At 42.4% G+C, this 21675-nt stretch overlaps 1 protein-coding gene across 2 annotated transcripts in view; it reads left to right on the plus strand.

The window, feature by feature from the left end:
* Positions 1-2738: 2738 nt before the first annotated feature.
* The window catches only part of ntn1b (netrin 1b), a 58682-nt gene continuing 39745 nt past the window's right edge, over positions 2739-21675 (plus strand). Inside the window, exons 1-2 of one of the 2 annotated variants that reach the window (XM_032536560.1) lie at positions 2739-3277; positions 3435-4477. In XM_032536560.1, coding sequence (XP_032392451.1) covers positions 3463-4477 — 1015 coding nt within the window. In that variant the 5' untranslated portion in view covers positions 2739-3277; positions 3435-3462. The remainder of the gene's footprint in view (positions 3278-3434; positions 4478-21675) is intronic. The other variant, XM_032536561.1, reaches the window with a different exon arrangement.

A 21675-nucleotide genomic window follows, 5' to 3' on the forward strand; every position in this document is an offset into this window, starting at 1 on the left:
ACACATCTTGATGATCCCCAAGACTTTTGGGACAACATTCTGTGGACCGATGAGACAAAAGTGGAACTCTTTGGAAGGTGTGTGTCCAAGTATATCTGGTGTAGAAGGAACACTGCATTTCATAAAAAGAACATTATACCAACAGTAAAATATGGTGGTGGTAGTGTGATGGTCTGGGGCTGTTTTGCTGCTTCAGGACCTGGAAGACTTGCCGTGATAAAAGGAACTATGAATTCTGCTGTCTACCAAGAGATCCTGAAGGAGAATGTCCGACCATCTGTTCGTGTACTCAAGCTGAAACGAACTTGGGTTCTGCAGCAGGACAATGATCCTAAACACACCAGCAAGTCCACCACCGAATGGCTGAAGGAAAAACAAAATGAAGACTTTGGAGTGGCCTAGCCAAAGTCCTGACCTGAATCCTATTAAGATGTTGTGGTATGACCTTAAAAAGGCCTTTCATGCTCGAAAACCCTCTAATGTAACTGAATTAGGACAATTCTGCAAAGATGAGTGGGCCAAAATTCCTCCAGGACGCTGTAAAAGCCTCATTGCACGTTATCGCAAACGCTTGGTTGCAGTTGTTGCTGCTAAGGGTGGCCCAACCAGTTATTAGGTTTAGGGGGCAATCACTTTTTCACACAGGGCCATGATGGTTTGGATTTTTTTCACCTTAATAATAAACACCTTCATTTACAAATTGCATTTTGTGTTTACTTGTGTTGTCCTTGACTATTGTTTAAATTGGTTTGATGTTCCGAAACACTTAAGTGTGACAAACATGCAAAGGAACAGGAAATGAGGAAGGGGGCAAACACTTTTTCACACCACTGTGTGTGTGTGTATATATATATATATAATGTATTTACCACTCCTGGTACAGTATATATGCATGTTGCCATTGTACTTGTACTTTTGCTATAAAGAATAAAAACTTTTTTTTAAAGACAGGGGAACAAGAGGTGACACTGCCAGATGTAGGCCTACAGCTGCCCCCTACAAAGCCCACTTCATTATGCGTATCCCACAACCCATCAATAACAGAAAAAATATATATAATACTACTGAGATTCAATACTCTACAAACTACAACTTTAAGCTGTGTTATTCTGAACACGGTGATAACAGCCTTCTGTAGCTTGTAAAAGGGGAACAGGAAATAAACAGAGCTTAAATAACCCTTTGCAGTTAGATATGATGGAAGATTTGCAACAGAGGCTTGTTCCTATGTTGAGAGAGAGAGAAGGCCTATATGAAATGATTAAAATAAATATATGCAAAGGCTCCTCTGGCCAACCTGACACAAGCATTGGACATATGGTACAGATGCATGGAAATATACTATAGACGAGTTAATGCATAAAAACTAAGAGATTAAAAAGGAAGAAGTACATGACTTAAGTCTTACCTCTCTGCTGCAGTTATCAGTGTCCTAGATCATCCCAGATCAACCACAGCTGAGGCACAGCAGTGACGGAGGGAAACAATACAGAGACCACATCCTCCTGTGTTGGAGCTTTTTCAAAAATAGACCCTCTGACTGCTCAGTCAGAGAGCATGTGCTGCAAAACAGGAACTGAATGAGTATATAGGCTAAAGTGGTTTACATTATACAATCTGCTTATGTCATAGGAGAAGTCTGACTAAAATGCTTTGTAACTGTTTAGCCTTTTTATATTACTTTATCATAGGATGCCCATTAGCTATGCCCTTAAGTACGGTTACCCTTCCTCGGGTCCACATTAAACATTACAGGCAACATGAATAATAATAATAATATAAGCGTGTAATAGGCTAGAGAATGAGTAAAACTCACACGTATATGTGCCAATGAATCTAAGCTTATACACTGATGACTCTCTCAACATAGAAACCAGAAAAAAAGGTTTATGGCAAATGAGCAACTTCTCCTGGGAGACACATAATGTAAAATTTAAAAAAAAGTCATGACATTGTGTTATTTGAGCCCAAATTATTTGGAAAATAACAATGATGTACTGACTTAACTTCATCCCCCCCCACCCCCCTCCCCCCACTCAGATGGACAGTTATACAGAAAATATACAACAAATGTTTGAGTAAGGCTGCACAATTAATCGCAATTTAATCAAAAATTGCAATATGGACTAGAGCAATATCCAAATCGCAGAGGGGCAAAATTTTTGTCAAAGGTAAATATGTGTCTAACCGCTCTGAATGAAGTATCGTGGAGCTGCAGAGACGTCCCGGACTACAAATCCTATCCTACAGACTACAGAAAACATCTTTGTTTGGTACACATCCTAGCAGCAGAAATCACACTATAATCATTTTCATTTTTTAAGATTTGATATTAGTCAGGGAAAATGAGAATAATGATAACAGGATAATTTCCGCCAATATCGTGACTCATATTGCATTATCAGTCAAAATAATCGCATTTAGATATATTCCTAATATCGTGCAGCCCTATGTATGAGCATCAAATTTACTTCCATTCAGCAAACCTGTATTCATTTTCTCCAACATGACATAAAAAAATAAGTTTTATGTTTAAAAATGGCTCATGAGCTATTTATCCTGGCAAATAATTGTTATTTGAGCCCAGATTATTTGGAAAATACCTTGACCTAAGGTCCTAAGAAGCCACATTCTTCCCTAGTTAAGGGTTAACAAAATGTCCTCTGCCCTTTTTCAGATGGACAGTTTGTCTTTCACAAAAAAGTACTTAAATTAGTTAATTAATTGTTGCAACATGACTGAGGAAAAAACCCATTTGTGAGGAAGATGTCATGTGTGTAAGGCCAATTAATTAGGCTATGAATAAATGTTTCATATTTTTTAAAACACAACATTTCAGTGCATCATGTTTCTCTTTATTGGGACTAACGCGGATTTCTTTTGAACCTGCAGTGCAAACAATCTGCCGGAAGATGTCGCCCCCCCCCCTCTCTGTCTCACTCTGCTGAGACACTCAGAAGGCTCCGACTCCTCTCCTCTGAATGAGTGGACCCCCTTTATCCCTTTTATAACAGAGAGGGAATGGGACAGAAAGAGATAGGTGGGCAGAGGTGTGACTGGGAGGACAGGCAGAGGGAGACTCAGAGCCAGCTGGGCTTTTGCCATATCTTATTTTTATTTAGGAATCTCAAAAAAGAGAGTGAGAAAGGGGGAGAAAGTACAGCAGTAGTTTTTCGTGCGTAAAGGGGATAGGTTGTTCTCCAAATTCTTTGGAGTTGTTCTTCACTTTCAGACTGAGCCGTTTATTTGCAGGCAGTGTCCTGGGTTTCTTTGCCTCGTAAGAATATTTTTATTTTTATTTTCATGCTTTAGTGCGTCCAAGTTTTCCATACATCCACCAGAGCATCATTTACTGTGATAGTTGTAGTCCTGTCTTGGATTTGCCTTCATCGTTATAAATTCCATTGTTATTAATTCTTTTTTGCCTCCATTAGGCTACATTTCAGCGGTGCACGGATTACAATGCAAAGGATTGTGGAGGTTTGGGTCACCTTGGTGACAGTTTGCGCGCTGACCGAGGGGGTCTTTGGAGGATACGGGCTGAGCATGTTTGCTGCGCAGTCTTCGCCCCCGGACCCGTGCTATGACGAGAACGGGAACCCTCGGCGGTGCATCCCCGACTTCGTCAACTCCGCTTTCGGAAAGGACGTGCGCGTGTCCAGCACCTGCGGCAGCCCCGCCGCCAGGTACTGCGTGGTGGCCGAGAAGGGCGAGGAGCGGACGCGGGACTGTCACACGTGCGACGCCGCGGACCCCAAGAAGTCCCATCCGCCCGCCTATTTAACGGACCTCAACAACCCGCACAACCTCACCTGCTGGCAGTCCGAAAACTACGCGCAGTACCCGCAGAACGTCACGCTCACCTTGTCGCTCGGGAAAAAGTTCGAGGTCACCTACGTGAGCCTGCAGTTCTGCTCACCCAGACCCGAATCCATGGCGATCTACAAGTCCATGGACTACGGCAAGTCCTGGGTGCCGTTCCAGTATTATTCCACTCAGTGCAAGAAAATGTACAACAGGCAGAACAAGGCGGCGATTACGAAGCAGAACGAGCAGGAGGCCATCTGCACGGACTCCCACACGGACATGCACCCGCTGACGGGCGGACTCATCGCCTTCAGCACGCTGGACGGCCGGCCGTCGGCGCACGACTTCGACAACTCCCCGGTGCTGCAGGACTGGGTGACGGCCACCGACATCAAGGTGATCTTCAGCCAGCTGCACACCTTCGGCGACGAGAACGAGGACGACTCGGAGCTGGCCCGCGACTCGTACTTTTACGCCGTGTCGGACCTGCAGGTCGGAGGACGGTGCAAGTGCAACGGGCACGCTTCGAAATGCGTCAAGGACCGGGACGGGAATCTGGTCTGCGAGTGCAAACACAACACGGCGGGACCGGAGTGCGACAGGTGCAAGCCATTCCACTACGACCGACCATGGCAGCGCGCCACGGCCCGGGAAGCCAACGAGTGTGTCGGTAAGTCCCCCCCCCCCCCCCCCACTTCCTCCCTCTTTATTCCTTCACTGTGGAATTGTTTTAGCTCTAAAATACGTTTTGGATTCATTGTATTATTCGGGTCCTGTGAAAAGATGCTGTTACAAGTAATCATAATCACTATGTCCTGTCATTACGCACAAAATACACACCCACCGACCTGATTCTCATTCGTTTATGTGATTTGAATTCAAAATTTATTTAGTTTTCTTACTGGGAATAAACTCTCGCCTCAAACCATAATGTTCTGGATTTTTGTCAGAAATGTTTGTGCTGAAGACACAGATTAATAAGTGGTAATCTGACTGTAAAAATACACTCTGTAAGAAATTTGGTTGTGGCTAAATAAATCCTAGTTGAGGCAAATAGAGAAAAGAAGGCCTCAAGCTAAAATCCACGAGGTAAAAGAACCATTCAGATTATTTAAATCAAGAGACGGTTTAATTAGGCCTACATGAAATATCTATACTCTATTAAATGAATTCAATTGCACATTCAAAACGTGTCTCCTTGCTGGTATTATTGCAACTTTAATATGTCCAAAACAAACTAAACTACTGCTGACACAAGCACAGAAACAAGTGACATATGTTTGTATTTACATCTTCTTTAAATGTAGATTGATGAAATCTAATTTAGGCCTAAATACACTGTAAATTATTTGGCCTTAATAAATTGATGAATTCAATAATTTGATTATGTAAGAGATTTATGAAAATCACGTCAGACCTTTTTTTTTTTTTAAAGAAAATTAAAATGCAATTTAACTGACATAGACATTGATCCAACAAAGGTGTAAGCTATTTTTCCTCTTTAAAATAAGAAAATGTAGCCTTAGTGTTATTTTCTGATTTCTAGAAGCTAAATATTCTTGTTCTTATTAAAGTTATTGCACTTTGTTGACCCCTGATTTTTATCAACATTCAGAAGAAAAGAAAGGGCAGGAAGTCATTTCAAGGAACAAGGTCTGCCTGTCCCAATGCATAATTGCGCTTTGACCTGTGTTTCTGACTGCGGTAGCGCTTTAATAGGAAGGAAACATGCAGTTGTGGAGATAGACTGCAGGGGCGGGTTGTGTTTCCATAAGCAGGTGCTATTACAGATTGGATGGGCGATTAGGGCGGTTTTATTGACATTTTTGGCACGTTGAGTATAAACTTCCACTTTAGAGCCAGTAAACTATTCAGAGAGGAGGACAAAGCGCGAGGTAATTTGAAGCCTGATGTGAGTTTTTATTCTGTGTGAGTGTATTTGCTGTGATGCTTATTTTCAGCAGAGCTTGGGGGGGGGGGGGGGCTACATCAACAGCTCAATCCCCCCCTGAGCTACAGCGAACCAAACCTGGAAATGTAACAAGTTCCGACAGCGCCATGGTTGGCTTAACTAAACGAAACAAGTGAAGAAGTTGTTTCCCTTGGCCTCCGCCTTTTTGCCTCCGCAAAGCCAGCATCTCAGTGTATTTTACCAAAACAAAAGGTTGTCACTTGTGGCATCCATTTTGCTGTCAGTGGGAGGCCCCCCTTTCACTATCTCGCTTTTTGTGTGAGCGGTGTCATCAGATAAAAAAAAAAACCCCAGCCAAAAGCCAGACTGAGCATGTCTTCCAAAGAGGAAATAAGGGTGGCCTGACACCCAAGCATGAAAGAAGACGACCCAGGGGAGGGGTTGTTTTCATTGAGCAGTGGGTCCATATGGTCTGGCGGTGGGGATGTAGAGTGCTTGGTGCTAATGATCTGTCTGGATTTCTGGACATTCAGACATTGAGAGAAGGGCAAAGAGAGGTGTGGTTGTTGGAGAGCGGTTGCCCTCGCTCACTGGTGGCCGGCATCAAGAAAGAAAGAAAGACAGAGTCAATTTCCCGTGACTTTGCATGCAGAGATGTCGTCATTTTGTCAAAAGGCATTTACGTTGGCAGAAGCAGCTTTCACATTACTGTCAGCTGCGCTACAAATATGTTCATATGTGGTGAGAGAGGTTGGCACAGGCCCCCCCTATTTAATCTGGGGCCTCCCCCCACCAGAGCCAGGAGGTGATAGGTATAGGCATGGATGGACCAGAACCTCTGTACTAAGTGTCTGTTACTACTTCTTGTTGGAAAGTCATTCATTCATGCACTACAAAATAACCACAAGGTGATGCAAAGTGACTGCAAAGAGACACAAAAAGACTACACAAAGATGTGAAATGAAAACAAAGTGATGAGAACTGTCTAACATGAGACACAAAATTGAAAAAAGTAGACACAGAATGACATCAGAGACGCAAAATGACCACAAGTGATCCAAATGGACTGCAAAGAGAAGGCAAATTGGTCTCAAAGTGACGCAAACTAACTACACAGAGATACAAACTGACTACACAAAGATGAAAAAGGGCAACAAAGCAAACACAAAATGACATTAGGAGATGCAAAATGGGTGGAGGGCCTTGTGTCTGTGTCCAGGGGCCTGGCCTGGCTGTATTGATTTGATATTATTTCACATTCATTGGTGATGTGGCATTCATTCATTTGGCATAGTGCAATTACTAACAATGGGGTGTGTATTATTGCCCGGAACCAGGGAATCCCCCCCTCTTAAAAAGTAAACCCGCCCCTGCATTAAACCTGCGAGCGTAAATCTTTACACTTGTTTAATACAATAATGCGGCTAATGTTTGACCACCACCCATAATCATTTATGTGAAGGAATGGTTGAGAAACACACATATGGTGCCACGCCAGGCTCTGCTGTCCCAGGCAGCTGCTTCATATTCTCCCCATGTTCAGCGTAGCACTGACCCCTGACGGTCCCCCCCCCACCCCGCTCCTCTCCGGCCTGACTGATGGGCTGTGAAGGGAACTGTGGGAAACTTCTACTTGCCAAGTGGGTTTTGAGGCAAGGTGGAAATGGTAGCCTTAGTCCCTCATACATGTCATTTTGCACATTCGATTTCAACTTTTGTCTTTGCTGTCCCCGTGCCATGCATTGTTCTCTTTAATGGCGGCTGAGAGTCAGCTGGAGGTTCGATCGGGCTGGTTTCTTTACACGTTGGATGTGCTTTCAAAGTAAACGTTCACCTTCACGTGTTTGTTCCTACGTTTGGTCGGCGCTTTTCTTGCTTCAGATGTATTTTGATATGAAAGAAAATAAAATTAAAGCATCTGTGAATCTTTGATCACATAGTCAGTGACTATCTGTCCCAGGAGAGAGCCTTTCATTTTGTGCTCTGCTCAACGTATTTATTTTAATTTTATTAAACTTATGTACACAGATCTGTGTGAGGGAGAGCCGACATGTTTGCCACCCACCAGGTAGCTGAATTAGGATATGATTGTGTCAATTGCTTACTGGCTCAGCTCCCGGGCTGTGCAGCACGTACTGGCTCTCTTTCCAAAAGCTCTAAAAATAGAGTGCAGAATAGAAATGCAGGCTCACAATCCTTTTAAAGAACCAGCACGTTTGATGATAAATATCATGGAATAGATTTCAAAGCACAAATGCAATGATGAAACCAATACTTTTGATTGGCAAAAAAACCCCACCTAAAATTACCTTGTGACAGCCTTTTTACATTTATCTATTAGTTTAAACTGTCTACTGTAACCATTCGTTATTTTTAGCTATTTCATCTGTTTATCGTTACTTTTAGCTAACTATTTTAACAGTTTATCTGTCACTTTTACGGTTTAGCCTTCTCTGCTTGCTTGCTAGTTTGTTGCATGTGGTGTTATGGACCAACTCAATATGTGAATATTTATTTTTAAATCAAATTGTGATTTCATGGAAATCACACATCAAATCACCTACAGCCCACTTGCATGACAGCAGCTGAGAGAGAGAGAGAGAGAGAGAGAGAGAGAGAGAGAGAGAGAGAGAGAGAGAGAGAGAGAGAGAGACCCTCACAGTACAAAGACGCCACAGTTACCACAGTCTTACAGAACCAGTGGTTTTACAGAACCACTTTACATCCAACATTGCATTTCCTGTTTAGTTTACAATTGAGCCATGGTGATTTTAATCACAAGATGGTTTGAGGGATGCACGCTGAACCAGTCTTTGTCGTCCATGTGGAGGCCCGGGACCATTGACGCTGCTGACGGTGAATGTGGCACCACGGGTTGCCAGGTTGGGCCAGGCCGGGCCTGCTCACCATCTGGGTCATATGTCAGCTTCATGTGACAGGAGAATTTCTGTAAAGCATGATGTCATGGTTCCTCTCCTCCTGTTACTCCTGTCGTCCTCTGGGCCATCATTGTCTGCCAATGCCAGGGGCCGGTGAGCCATTTCCATTTCATTTGTAAGCTGAGATATATTTGAAGGGGTTTTGATTTTTCACATGAAGTTAGTCAACAATAGCTAGAGGACCCGACTATTTCTGTGGTTTGGGTTTTGTTTTGTTGACTCCTGTTTTGATGGGTTTTACGTTTAAATGCATTAGCTTAAGGTGTTGTACACTACAGTAATGAAAACGGGCTGTGTTTGTATAGTTAATGCAATTCAATCAGGAGAGACATGTTTGCTGATATAAAATAAGATATTTTGTACAGCTCATTAAAATGTACAAAGTCTTTGGCGATTGGACTCCATCGCTATCTGAATATTTTGTATATTTATATATAGCCAGAGAACCATAAAACCCCCAGATGGAATCTAGACGCCGGTGGTGGCGACAAAGGAGCCCGAAGACTAGACCTGGAGGTGGAAGGGGGGGTGGAGGGTTGCACTCTTTGCTTGCAAGACAGCTGATAGCAAAGGGAGAAACCGATTTTTTTAAAGCAGGGTTGTGACTCTGTGATTGGCCCTTGCAATTTGTGTATGATTCTGATTGGTTTAGCAAGAAAGTGAACACCTCCAAACAGCTGATTGGATTCAAGAGCATGGATTAAGAGTGAGGTCTTCCAGATAGAATTTACACTAGGATACGTTTCAATCAGGAGAGACTAGTTGCAGATGTGCGACAGCTATACACAGCATGATAAAATGTACATTTATTTGGATAACAGTGGAACTGATTTAGGAATACATCTATTAAAAGTTTGGTCTTCCTGAAAGAATTCACGCTGAGCTACATCAGAGGTGAAGCTATTGTTAGAATAAAGAAGCTGGTTGATACCATATGTCATAGTGAAGTAGGCCTACCCATAAGCAAGGCACTGAATCCCCATCGCTTCACCTTTGACCTCGGTCTGGTCAGCAAAGAATTGCTTCTTTTTGGGGTGAATTCAAGCATGACAAACACAAATTCACCGACACGATACATTTGACTGAATGAGATCAAACACAAAAAGGAAAACAAGAAAATTTGCGTGTCTTTCTCTTGTTGTGGGTTGTTTGTTCGGATCCTCACTAGTGATTTTTGTGGCAACAGGCATTTCCCCTAGGGTCTATAACATCCTTAACATTATAACCTTTAGATGTGCTGTGCAAAATGTTTTAATAGATACACGTAGATACACACTAGGGATAGACCGATTAGCATCCCTGGCTGATTGTCGGGCCGTTTTTTTGGCAGTTTGCGCATAATCAAGGTTCAAGGTTCAAGGTTCAAGGTAACTTTATTATCCCCAAGGGGCAATTTGAATTACAGCCAGCAGTAACAATATTTTATCAAACCACAACAATAAGCACAGACCACAGTACAGCATAATTTAAATTGAATTCACAGAGTATTATTAACAACGGTAATAACCGCCGGGATGAATGACCTTTTTAGTCTGTTTCTTCTGCATCGTGGCAGACTATATCTGCGCCCGGATGGCAGCAGCCTGAATTCATCCCACAAAGGATGACTAGGATCAGCCAGGAAGACTAGGATCAGCCAGGATGACTAGGATCAGCCAGGATGACTAGGATCAGCCAGGAGGACTAGGATCAGCCAGGAGGACTAGGATCAGCCAGGAGGACTAGGATCAGCCAGGAGGACTAGGATCAGCCAGGATGACTAGGATCAGCCAGGATGGCTCACGCCTTCTTCAATGATCTGGCCTTATACAGGTCGTGTAGGTCATTTAAGGGTGTGCCAACAATTTTGCCGCACACCTTCACAATACCTTGCATGCGGTTTCCCTGTTTAATGGAAAGTGACCCGTGCCAGCAGATAAAAGAAAAAGTAAGAACTGATTCAGTAAAACAGGAATAAAACATTTTCATAAAAACAGTGTCGACATTAAAACTGCGAAGCTTCCGGATCTGCATCAGTGTTTGATGTGCCTGATAAACCGATACAGTTAATGAATTAAAAGTGTTCTGCTTTGGCTCGGCTACGGCTCTGTGCCTGTCCTTCTGCTCCGGTTTTACTCACCACTGAGTCTGACTGAATGTCCTGCCCATAAAAGGCATTGATTTTGGTGGGGGTCATGAGTCATTATTGTACCTACCACTTTTTTTGAAAAGCTCAATTTAGTCAAAAAAAATAAGGCGAGGCAGCTTTATCTGTAGAGCACATTTCAGCAACAGGGCAATTCAAAGTGCTTTACACAAAGACAGTTAGGAAACACAAGAATAAACAGTTAAAAATAAAAAAAAATAAAAACAGATAAAACTCAAGAATAAAAGTTACAGTGCATTATAAGAAATTAAACATTAAAGAAATGAACATCATTTTTATATTTAATAAAATAAAGTTCATAACACATATAATTCTTGAGCGACAGATGCCAACAAATCCACAAAGATCTCTATCCCCACAGGGCAGGCACAGACAGCAGTAAGCCGCAGGACAGCGTCTTTCTTAGCTTCTTTCAGAAAATGACCTGCAAAAGAGAGAGAAAAAAAAATGAATAAGTTATCGTACCCAGCACTTCTGAAAAGGCACGTCCGAATGTGTCTCGGTCCCTAGCACATTTCAAACCAAACTGCCGCCTGTGCCGCCTACAACGCTATCTGACTATCTCTTATTGGGTTATGTTGACAGTTTCTAATTTCTTAAATAATTGCTTAAAGTCTTTAAACAAAGTTTTGTGTTGCAACAATCCAAAATCTTTAATGTGGACTTTCATTTCCTCTGTAAAGGCACATCAGTCTTAAAAACTACTAATAATCGGGATCTGAAGCGGCCTTGAAAAAACAATCCATCCCCAATACCTACTACATTTTACAGAATAAACACAAGTATGTGGAAAAAACGAGATATTAGGTGAAAACAAACACAAACTCTGGAGTGGTTAATAGAGACCTGGTGAGTTGCAGGTTAGGAGACATTTAGGAATTTTAATGGCAGCAGCGTGAAAGTCCCATCAGGAGCAGAGTGCCAGTGAGATGGACTGACGAGTCTCAGTCATCTAGAACACGTCGAAGCTTGAGCACAGCTCAGGGGCACTGGGGGGGTGAAACTCACATGGTACGACCCGTGGGAGTGCAGAGAAGGGAATTACAGGCAAGGGTGACCCTAAAGCAAAAATATATTGAAGTGCTCATAATATGCTTTTTGGCTTTTTCCATCCATCCATCCATCCATCCATCCATCTATCTATCCATCATCATCCACTTATCCGGTATTGGGTCGCGGGGGCAGCAGCTCCAGCAGGAGACCCCAAACTTCCCTTTCTGAGCCACATCAACCAGCTCCGACTGGGGGATCCCGAGGCGTTCCCAGGCCAGGTTGGAGATATAATCCCTCCACCTAGTCCTGGTCTTCCCTGGGGCCTCCTCCCAGCTGGACGTGCCTGGAACACCTCCATAGGGAGGCGTCCAGGTTTTTGGCTTTTTCCCTTTCCTTTATCGTGTTATAGAAGGTTTTCACGACGCGTCATCAGACCGTCAGTTGCCATATTGGAGGTACTCCGCAAAGTACAGGCCCTGAAGTAGATCCTGTACGTCATCAAGGAAAATGGTTAATTATTGCCTTGTTTTAGGTTGTACCAATAGGTCAGACCGAGAATAATATTTGGAATATTATCGACTTCCAAAAGGTATTAAAAGCCAGGGAGAGGAATGACAGAAATAATCAGAGGAATTGCAATGATGTCATACGTTATTGCATTACTTACTTTGGCCTTCACAACACAACGGTCATTAATGACTTGGTACTGTGTCTCCAAACACATCCACACACCATCTGGTTATAGGTCTCTGAACCTTTGTAGGATTTAAGGTCTACCGCTGTGCATGGGCTCGGCGAGAAAAGCAGGTAGTTAACTAGCTATATCGGGATATGCAACTGAAGGAAGAATCACCGGATCTAAGAAGAGGGAGCCAACACGTAGAGATCTGCACTGCCAATAAACCATAATTTATTGAGATATTGCGCCTTTTCTTGTGGTCCAAGTCCTTTCCTATATGCCTTTGCATCTTGGACTCTTTTCTGTTGTTTAGACATGGCTACATTCACTTAAAGTTTCCAAAGTGCACAATACTCCATTGTACCCAGTTGTTTACACCGAGTGCATGGAATGATTACAAAATCATAACCTCAGTAGACAAAACATTTCCTTAAAACTTGAGTGTGAAAAATTCTGCATATGTCAAAATCTAACAAACTAAGATTTATATGTATATTTTTTTTTAAATCAAGCATGGAAATGTACATAAAAAAATTACTCAATCGATAATTGGTTTAGAATTGAATTGTTGGCCTCTGACTCGGAAGAGAATTGTGAGTTGCAAAGAGATTCCCACCCCTAGTCCTTACCTAGCTACTACACGCCCTCATACTCTGCTTCTGACTGGCTAGTAGTCCTTACCTAGGTACTGTCAGGACCCTCATACTCTGCTTCTGACTGGCTAGTAGTCCTTACCTAGGTACTGTCAGGACCCTCATACTCTGCTTCTGACTGGCTAGTAGTCCTTACCTAGGTACTGTCAGGGCACGCCCTCAGACTCTGATTCTGACTGGCTAGTAGTCCTTACCTAGGTACTGTCAGGGCCCCCATACTCTGCTTCTGACTGGCTAGTAGTCCTTACCTAGGTACTGTCAGGGCACGCCCTCATACTCTGCTTCTGACTGGCTAGTAGTCCTTACCTAGGTACTGTCAGGGCCCCCATACTCTGATTCTGACTGGCTAGTAGTCCTTACCTAGGTACTGTCAGGGTACGCCCTCATACTCTGCTTCTGACTGGCTAGTAGTCCTTACCTAGGTACTGTCAGGGCACGCCCTCATACTCTGCTTCTGACTGGCTAGTAATCCTTACCTAGGTCCTGTCAGGGCCCTCATACTCTGCTTCTGACTGGCTAGTAGTCCTTACCTAGGTACTGTCAGGGCCCTCATACTCTGCTTCTGACTGGCTAGTAGTCCTTACCTAGGTACTGTCAGGGCCCTCATACTCTGCTTCTGACTGGCTAGTAGTCCTTACCTAGCTACTGCACATCTGCAACTCCCAACAAAGATGGAACAGAAGTGAGATACCTCACTCTGTAGCTAAAACAGAGAGCTCAAAACACAGGGTGAAAAGAGGAGCTGCAGCAATGTGCAGGATGACAACAAATATGGTGTTTCTTTAAAAATTAAACCACGTAAACCTATTCTGGTACAACCTCTAAATACAATAATGAACCTGAAAATGAGCATCATATGGGCACTTTAAACCAATCACTTTCAATCAACAAAAAACAAATATAAAGCAGACTGACCTAGAGAGGGTCTAACAATATCAGTGCACCCGGTTAATGTGACGGCCTCCCCTGGAGACGCACTAACATAAACCAGCAACAGAAAACTGGAGACAGACTCTGGAAACTGTGACAGAAACCATGTCAAATCACAGGGATACAATTGTTACTAATGATTAAGCAAATCAGTCACACTCTGTGTGTGACATGTTAGCATAGCGAGTTCTGATGTTCAGAAAGATGAACTGACGTTGATATTTCTCCGAGTTCTCTGGCCCTCGTCGAGGGCAGAGTACACATCCAGCTTTAAAAACACAACAACCAAACGTGACAGGGATTCAGCACCTTTCCTAATACTTCTGCATAGAAGACGTCACAGGGAATTCGGATTGTCCGGTTAAGTGTTGATATCCTGCCACAAGCCTTACATTCCAATGCGCTTTCCTTTGTCACCGAGAACAATACTTCTGAAGTTGGCTTTTTACTGTCGCCTGCAGTCTTTTCTTGCAACATAAGCTTATGTGTCTCTGGTAAGAGGTTTCTCTGTATACAACCAGACCATAAAACAAAGAGATCTATTTGGTTGGATCCCAAAAAAAAATCCCCTGCTCTGCTACAATCCACTGTCCTTTGGGTAAAAGCTGCATGTTTTGAGGATTTTGTTTTGTTGAGCTCATAATTCAAGACAGACACGGTGGTTTGAGCCAGAAAGGTTTCACTCAGGCTTTTAAGAGCATACTGAAAAATGTTGTTCTGCTATGTTGTGGACGGCGGTTTGGAGATGTTGGAGATTTGATTTAATGTTGGTATTCTCCATGCATGGGATGTTAGATGGATAAGCACGACTGTTGCCCTGTATGGAACATATGCAGAACACAGTGGGCTTATTCTACACTTAGATTATTGAGTTTAACATTTGACTGTAAAGGCAATTACTCTGTCAGATGGCTTGAGACACACTGATGCCCGTGTTGTGTCATCATTTTTCATGCAGTGAACAGTAGCGTTGATGCATGTGTCATAACTGGGGATGTGGACGACGAATACGGAAACAAATTTCAGATATGAACAGATGTGAACAGGAACTGCGAGTAGCCAAAGCAGCGTGACTTTCCGTGACGCAGATTTTTAGATACTTTTTTTATTTATTGATAATAAACTGGTAAACCTTCAATAATAGTACAGGTTTAGACTTTTTAAAACATCACAAAACCCTATAGCTCACTAAAACAGAACTTTGAACTATGACTCTTTGAGCTGTAATGACTGTTGTAAATACCTTTTTAATTATTTTTTAACACTAGAAAATTCAAACCTACTTCACATTGAACTGGACTGCCTTTTATTATATACACAATCTCTACATAAAAAAATAAACAACATGAGAAAAATCTTGCAATATAGCTCAACGCGCGTCTGACTTTGATTTTCCAAGTGTTAAAGCAATCCGATATTCATTTTTACCCGTCAGTTTTCTGAGTGTGTGTGAGCTTAACTTTGCTTTTTTTATTTGTTTGTGGCATTTCTGAAAGTTTGTGTGAGTGGGCAAATAAGACATGCAACTCACCTTTGAATTTTTTTGGGGTGTAGGGTTGGAATACAAATTAGGATTTAATTATTACGTGTAGTTGATTAACATTCAGATGTTTTTACAGTTTTCATCTGCAGACTGTATTTTTGCCTGGGGAGGAGATGTGTCATCCTGAGGTTTATTATTATTAGTAGTATTATTTTATTTTATGTGCTTACAATCTGAAGAAAAATTCTGCAGCTGCGGATTCTTTTTTAAATTTTTTATAATTCTTTATTTTTGAAACATTGGGAACAATACAATAGTCAAATTTACATCACAGTTCCAGTCTACAATCTAGACCAAAGTTCTCCATTCCCAACGTTCCCTGCAGCCGCGGATTCTATGTGGCCCTGGTCCTTACTGGAGCATTTTACCCTGAGTAAGGGTAAACTGTGACCTGAAATGCAATGCAACGTTTTGGGCCTCGTCTCTTACAGACAGCAGTGTATGACGCTGGATCCTCAGTGGCTTGGACAGTTCAAATATTTTGCTCTCGGCTTTTCCCTGGGCCAAGATGAAAAAGACGCACATGTTCGAGCGTATGTGTGGATGCTCGGCTCTTTGTGTCCTCCGTCTGTCTACATGAAGCCGACTGCCGGGGCTTCCACGGTGGCATCAGGACCACCTAGTGCGTGCGCATCGAGCCCCTTTGAGGCGCCGAAGCAGGGCAGCCTGGGAATGATTAATGGGGCCAGCGGAGTGACACGCTCCGCAGCTCAGCTCCAGACCCCCAGCCAGCTCCCCTGCTGCGCTGCCACCCGACACAGCGAGCTCAGTGACAGCAGTGTTTGTACGCTCACACACAACACACTTCCTCAGTGTCACTTACCCGACCCACCCCCTGCACCACTTCCCCTTCAACCCCCAAAAAGCATTAAGGAACTCTGCAGTGGAGGCATAAGCTCCTTTGGCTGGTACCATCCTCCCTGCTGCGCTGTCGACTCGGGTCTTTTTACCGGAAGACAAAAGCACCAACTGACAAGTGGATTATTTATAGTTGAATAAAGTCTTTATCCTTATTAGATTCAACTTTATTCTCATTGTGCAGAGTACAAGTACTCCTTATTAGACACTTACAGTAAGTCTGCAGGGGCTTTCCTAAAGTTTATTTATTAAATTATTATTTTTATTGATTGGAGCCTTATAAGTAGAGCTGCAATGCTTAATTGATTGCTGTAGTTGTCAACTATTAATTGCTATTTTTTATAATAGATAATTCATTTTGAGTCATTTGAAAAAAAGAAGTAAAATATTCTCTGACTCTAGAGTTTCTAGAGGGAAACACGGATACACATTTTTCACCATTTTCTGACATTTTAGAAACCCAAACAACTAATCGATTAATCGAGAAAATAATCGCCAGATTAATCAACGATAAAAATTTAATAGTGAGTTGCAGCCCTACGTCAACATGTTAATTAATTGTGACTGCTGATTAATTCTCCACCAAGCATCAGGAATGTCTGCTGCTAATACCCTGCGCCTCTTTTCATTACCAGCCACTTATTTCCAGAACCTTTTAAAACAAACACAGCGTAGCCACAATAGGCCCGCCTTGAAGAGGAAATGGAGTCATTTCATATTTATTTTTCCGTATAACTTCTGTGTGAGCCTGTCCCAGAGTCTCTATTGCCCCATAATGGATGTCGACATCCTCCCGTGCTCTGCCTCCATCTCTCACATACCCTGGTGACCAATTCTTCTCCGAGAGAGAATGAGGAACCACTTATTGGATTTGAGGGGATATCCAGCAGGATAGATAGAGGACAGGAGAACACAGTGGCTACCAGACACTGGTCCCTACGTGACTATAAATCACTGCGGTTCCACATCTGCTCAAAGGAGGGAAAACCTGGGGATTCATCAATTGCAATCCTCCCTCTGCACTCTGTGTGCGCTTGAGCTTGAGGCCGATCTCTTGGTCAGACAGGGACCAGAGGATTAGGCCGCCTTCCAGTCTTCCATAACCAGGGCCTGAAGTTACATTATCACTTATTCTTTAGATATAGATTCATTTGCAGTTGTGGAATGTCTGTTTTTTGTGTAATTCTGTCAACATATGAGTTGTATTTTGTGTTTACATGTAGAGTAATGTCTAATGTTTGTGTTTAATGTGATTGTGTGAATTCTATTGTCACAAAATAGATAGCAAGAGCCCGGGTAAAATGATGGATCAAAGTAGCCACTCAGGCTTTTTACCAGGTCATTTTCTTTTTCCTCAAAAAGGTGGAAAGGTGGACTTTCTTTTGCAAGTTCACAACTCAATGTGTGTAGGTGGCTTTTTGATGACTCGTGGTCCTTAATCGGTTCTAATACGTTTTTAGTCCCGATCCCAATAGGATTTAACTTTGCTTTCTCTGATACATACACACGACCGTCACTGCACTACTACTGCTGAATCTATGGGGGCACAAAGTTGTTCCCCTCGGCCTGGAAAGGGTATGAGGTTATGTTGGACACTGACCTTTAGTATCAGACCTGGGGTACCACTGTCTCAACTTAGATAGAAGTTTATTTGCCTGTTGCCGTAGCTACTGTGGGACAGATGGCTCACAACTTCTTCACACGCTCACAGCAAACCGTAGAAAGTCCCTTCCTTCCTCTCTTGATCGGCCGAGATGTACATCAGACATTTCTCAGTCAGAGCGTAGAACAGCTCATAGCATGCATACATGTGTATGTGTGTGTATATGTGCCATGTGCTTTATTTAAACAGATAGTGAGGCTCAGTTTGTCAAGATAGTGAGGCAGAGATATCACGCTGTATCTGGTTCCCACTTGGGCCGGCAGCTGGGGAAAGAATGACCTCAGAGCAGCGAGCCCGAAGACCATGTTGGACTCCACTCTAAAAAACAATTATATGTGGGTTAAGACAAGAGCCCGATTTGTCAAGCGCCATGTAAAAACCTTTCCAAAGCGCACGCTTCAACTGCCCCTCAACCGGACATGCTATTGAAATGATATGAACAAACAGAAATGTATCTTTTTAGATGAAACAGATGTTGACAACGTTTCCTTTTGGGGACGTCATTTAAAATTGGGAAAAATTAGAAGTTGGAAAAAGGTTGTAAATTGCAATATATCGCGGAAAATTGTAATATTTTTAAAAGCGCAATAGTATCGTGGCATAAGTACCTTGATGATATTCCATCGGGAGGAGTCTGGTGAGGATTTCAATTGATTTATATATTACGATTATATTTTTAAATTTTTTTAACACCTACCTTCTATCTGTAAAGTATCCTGAGATAACATCTGTTATGATTTGACACAATAAATAAAATTTAATGAATGAAAGTTAAATGAATTACATTCACATTTGATTGACAGAAGAGGGCCCTCACACTGGATGTCCTAATTACTCTGAGCCTCATGGTAGGCCTATATCATTTGCTTTAGTCATTCCTCCCGTAGTTTAACCGGTTTCCTGCCAGTGGTTGGCGTGCTTCAGGAAGAACCAAGCCTTTTCCTCTTCAGCTCAGTACCATGTCCTGGAAGCCACCTAGCAACCACAACAAACTCTGAGATTGCTTTGGTTTGGCCTGTACAATGACCTCTCGGTGTGTCCATAAAAACAATCATTAACCTTTTAATTCCCTACTTTGTCTTTCATATTGAGAGAAATACGTAATATATTGAGACCCCAGTGTTCAGGCTGTGCCCTTTTTTTCTGAAGTGAGCTGGTTGTCACATTATGAATTGAACAATTGCTTAGACCTGCAGAGAAAACAAACCATATACGTGCAAAGCAGAGTTGGAAATTAACACCAGGCACAAGCCAAATGCTGGTAAGATATCCAAGTAGCTGCTAGATTTGTTCAAACACCAGCCAAAAAAACAATGGTAATCTGCTGAGTTGCTAGTCCACTAGCCACGGTGGCAGGTGGACCAAAAAGTTATCTTCCAACCTTGGTGCAAAGCCTCAGTGAACATCTCTCTATGAGCTGAATAAAAATGGGAAAACTGTTCTTCAAATTATTCTCTGATCGTTGAGATATAGGGTTAAATGTGTTGATTCAATCCTAAAAACACACGGGAGAGATATTTTTTGACGTGGGGATGTGGCTCGTTATAAATAGGCCCTTGGAGAAAAGGGGAGAAAAGCACAATAAACATGTCAGAAGAACGATGGATTGTCACCTCAGCGTTATGATTTACAACCTAGTGGCTTCCTGCCTCCCATCTCCCTTAGTCCCTCTGCAGGGAGGAACACGGTGGAGAACACACGTGCCGGAGTGTTACAATAACCTCCCTGCTCTGTGGGGAAGATTTGGACCTCAGCCTAACACTCGCCAGCAAAGTCCCACAGCAACCTGGCCCTGTTTAGATGTTTCATACAGGTTTAGTCTGGAGAGCGTCCCCTCTCTCCACAAGCTCAATTATGCTGCATTCAAGTTTACTGTAAATACAAGCTTCCAACTGGAGAAAACCACTCATGTCAGCCTCAAGTTGGTGATTTTGGTTGAGATAAGTGAGTGATTTTCAGATGTCTCTGTGTTGTATCAACATTAAAACCAAACTCCCTCTCATCCAAATTACGTATAAGAAACGAGGAGTAAGGAATTTACAGTCATTTAGACAATTTGGTTTGAAAGGTAGAATAGTGGTGCCACTACTTACAAATTTGATGCTATATCTGTCATCTGTCGTACCATCTTTCCCGCTAAACTTGTAGGTAAACTTGTATCGGTGATAGAAAACAGGGACTCCTGACCAGCACCACTTGCCCAGGGGTTCCTCCTGCAGTTGCCAGTTGGTACGTGGATTGTTGATTGTGGAGTGTAGCTTCACTTGAACAAAATAAAACTTTGATTAAAGAATTTATATTCACATATTGAGCTTTTAACAGTACACCACGTGTTTGCAAAAACAAGTCCTCCAAACTATACAACGATATGGGTCTTTTATTTCCTATATTCTCTCAAATACGACCCACAGGAGAATTTTCCGTCTAAACCAGAGAATGTACCGGTCGCTCAGTTTTAAAGATGTCGTCTACGTTGTGAAACGATCAACATTTGGTTACGTTTAGGCAGCTAAACTAAAAAGGTTGTGGTTGGGGTTAAAATACGACATTACTTCACCTGTTTGTTCCGCAAAGTTTTAAAACAAAACTCGGCGATTACTTTTATTTTTATACCGGACATGAATCCCGGTCTCCTGGGTGATATGACCCATCCACCCCCCCCCCACCCTGCCTCCTGATGAGGAACTTGGTGCTCTTACCCCCAGTTTCCACAGGATGCGTAACGGCTGCGGATCTGCCCTGAGCACGGTTTATTTTATTTTGAAAATTAACCGGATGTTTTATTTCTGTTTTTATTCTGTGCTCGACTTCCCGTCCCACACTATCTGCACAGCCGTTCCGCATCCTGTGGAAATTGGGGGTTATACTTTGTCATCCGTCTTTCTGCTTTGCTCCCGTCATACCTACTACAGCCACTAGAGGGCGCCACCACTAGATATGTAAGTATGAGTCGTAATTGGTCGTACAAACGACCCATGGGGGTGTTTTTTGGGGGGAGGACAGTTGAAACCGCTGTAGTCACCAAGCAAGAAATAGTTATTTAAAAAAAAAAAAAAACACACACATCAAATCTTTCAAACCTGTCTGCGTCCATGCAGTGCACTACCATAGAGAATACAGTAACAACTTCCCTCAGAAACCAAAAAGTTGGAACAGAATCTGCTTATCGGGCTTAATGACCGTGGACCTTTAGACTTAGACTTAGACTTAGACTTCTCTTTATTGATCCTTTGGGATGACTCCCGCAGGAAATTGAAAGTTCCAGCAGCAGTTTTTAGCAAGAACAAAGAAATAAAAAATAGATAAAAAGACAGTATAAAGACAACAAAATCAACAAAATACCAATAAAAATTATAACAACTATAAGAACATTTGTCAAATAAACAAAGAAAAGACCATAAATTATTATTAAAGTGTCAGTGTTTAGTCCAGTGTTAAAAATGATTATAAATAAATTGACCAGGTGTGAATTTAAGTCCAGGTGTGCATGTATGTATGTATGTGTGTATGTATGTATGTATGTATGTATGTATGTATGTATGTATGTATGTA

The sequence above is a fragment of the Etheostoma spectabile genome, chromosome 15 (genome assembly GCF_008692095.1).
Source record: "Etheostoma spectabile isolate EspeVRDwgs_2016 chromosome 15, UIUC_Espe_1.0, whole genome shotgun sequence".
Lineage (NCBI taxonomy): Eukaryota > Metazoa > Chordata > Actinopteri > Perciformes > Percidae > Etheostoma > Etheostoma spectabile.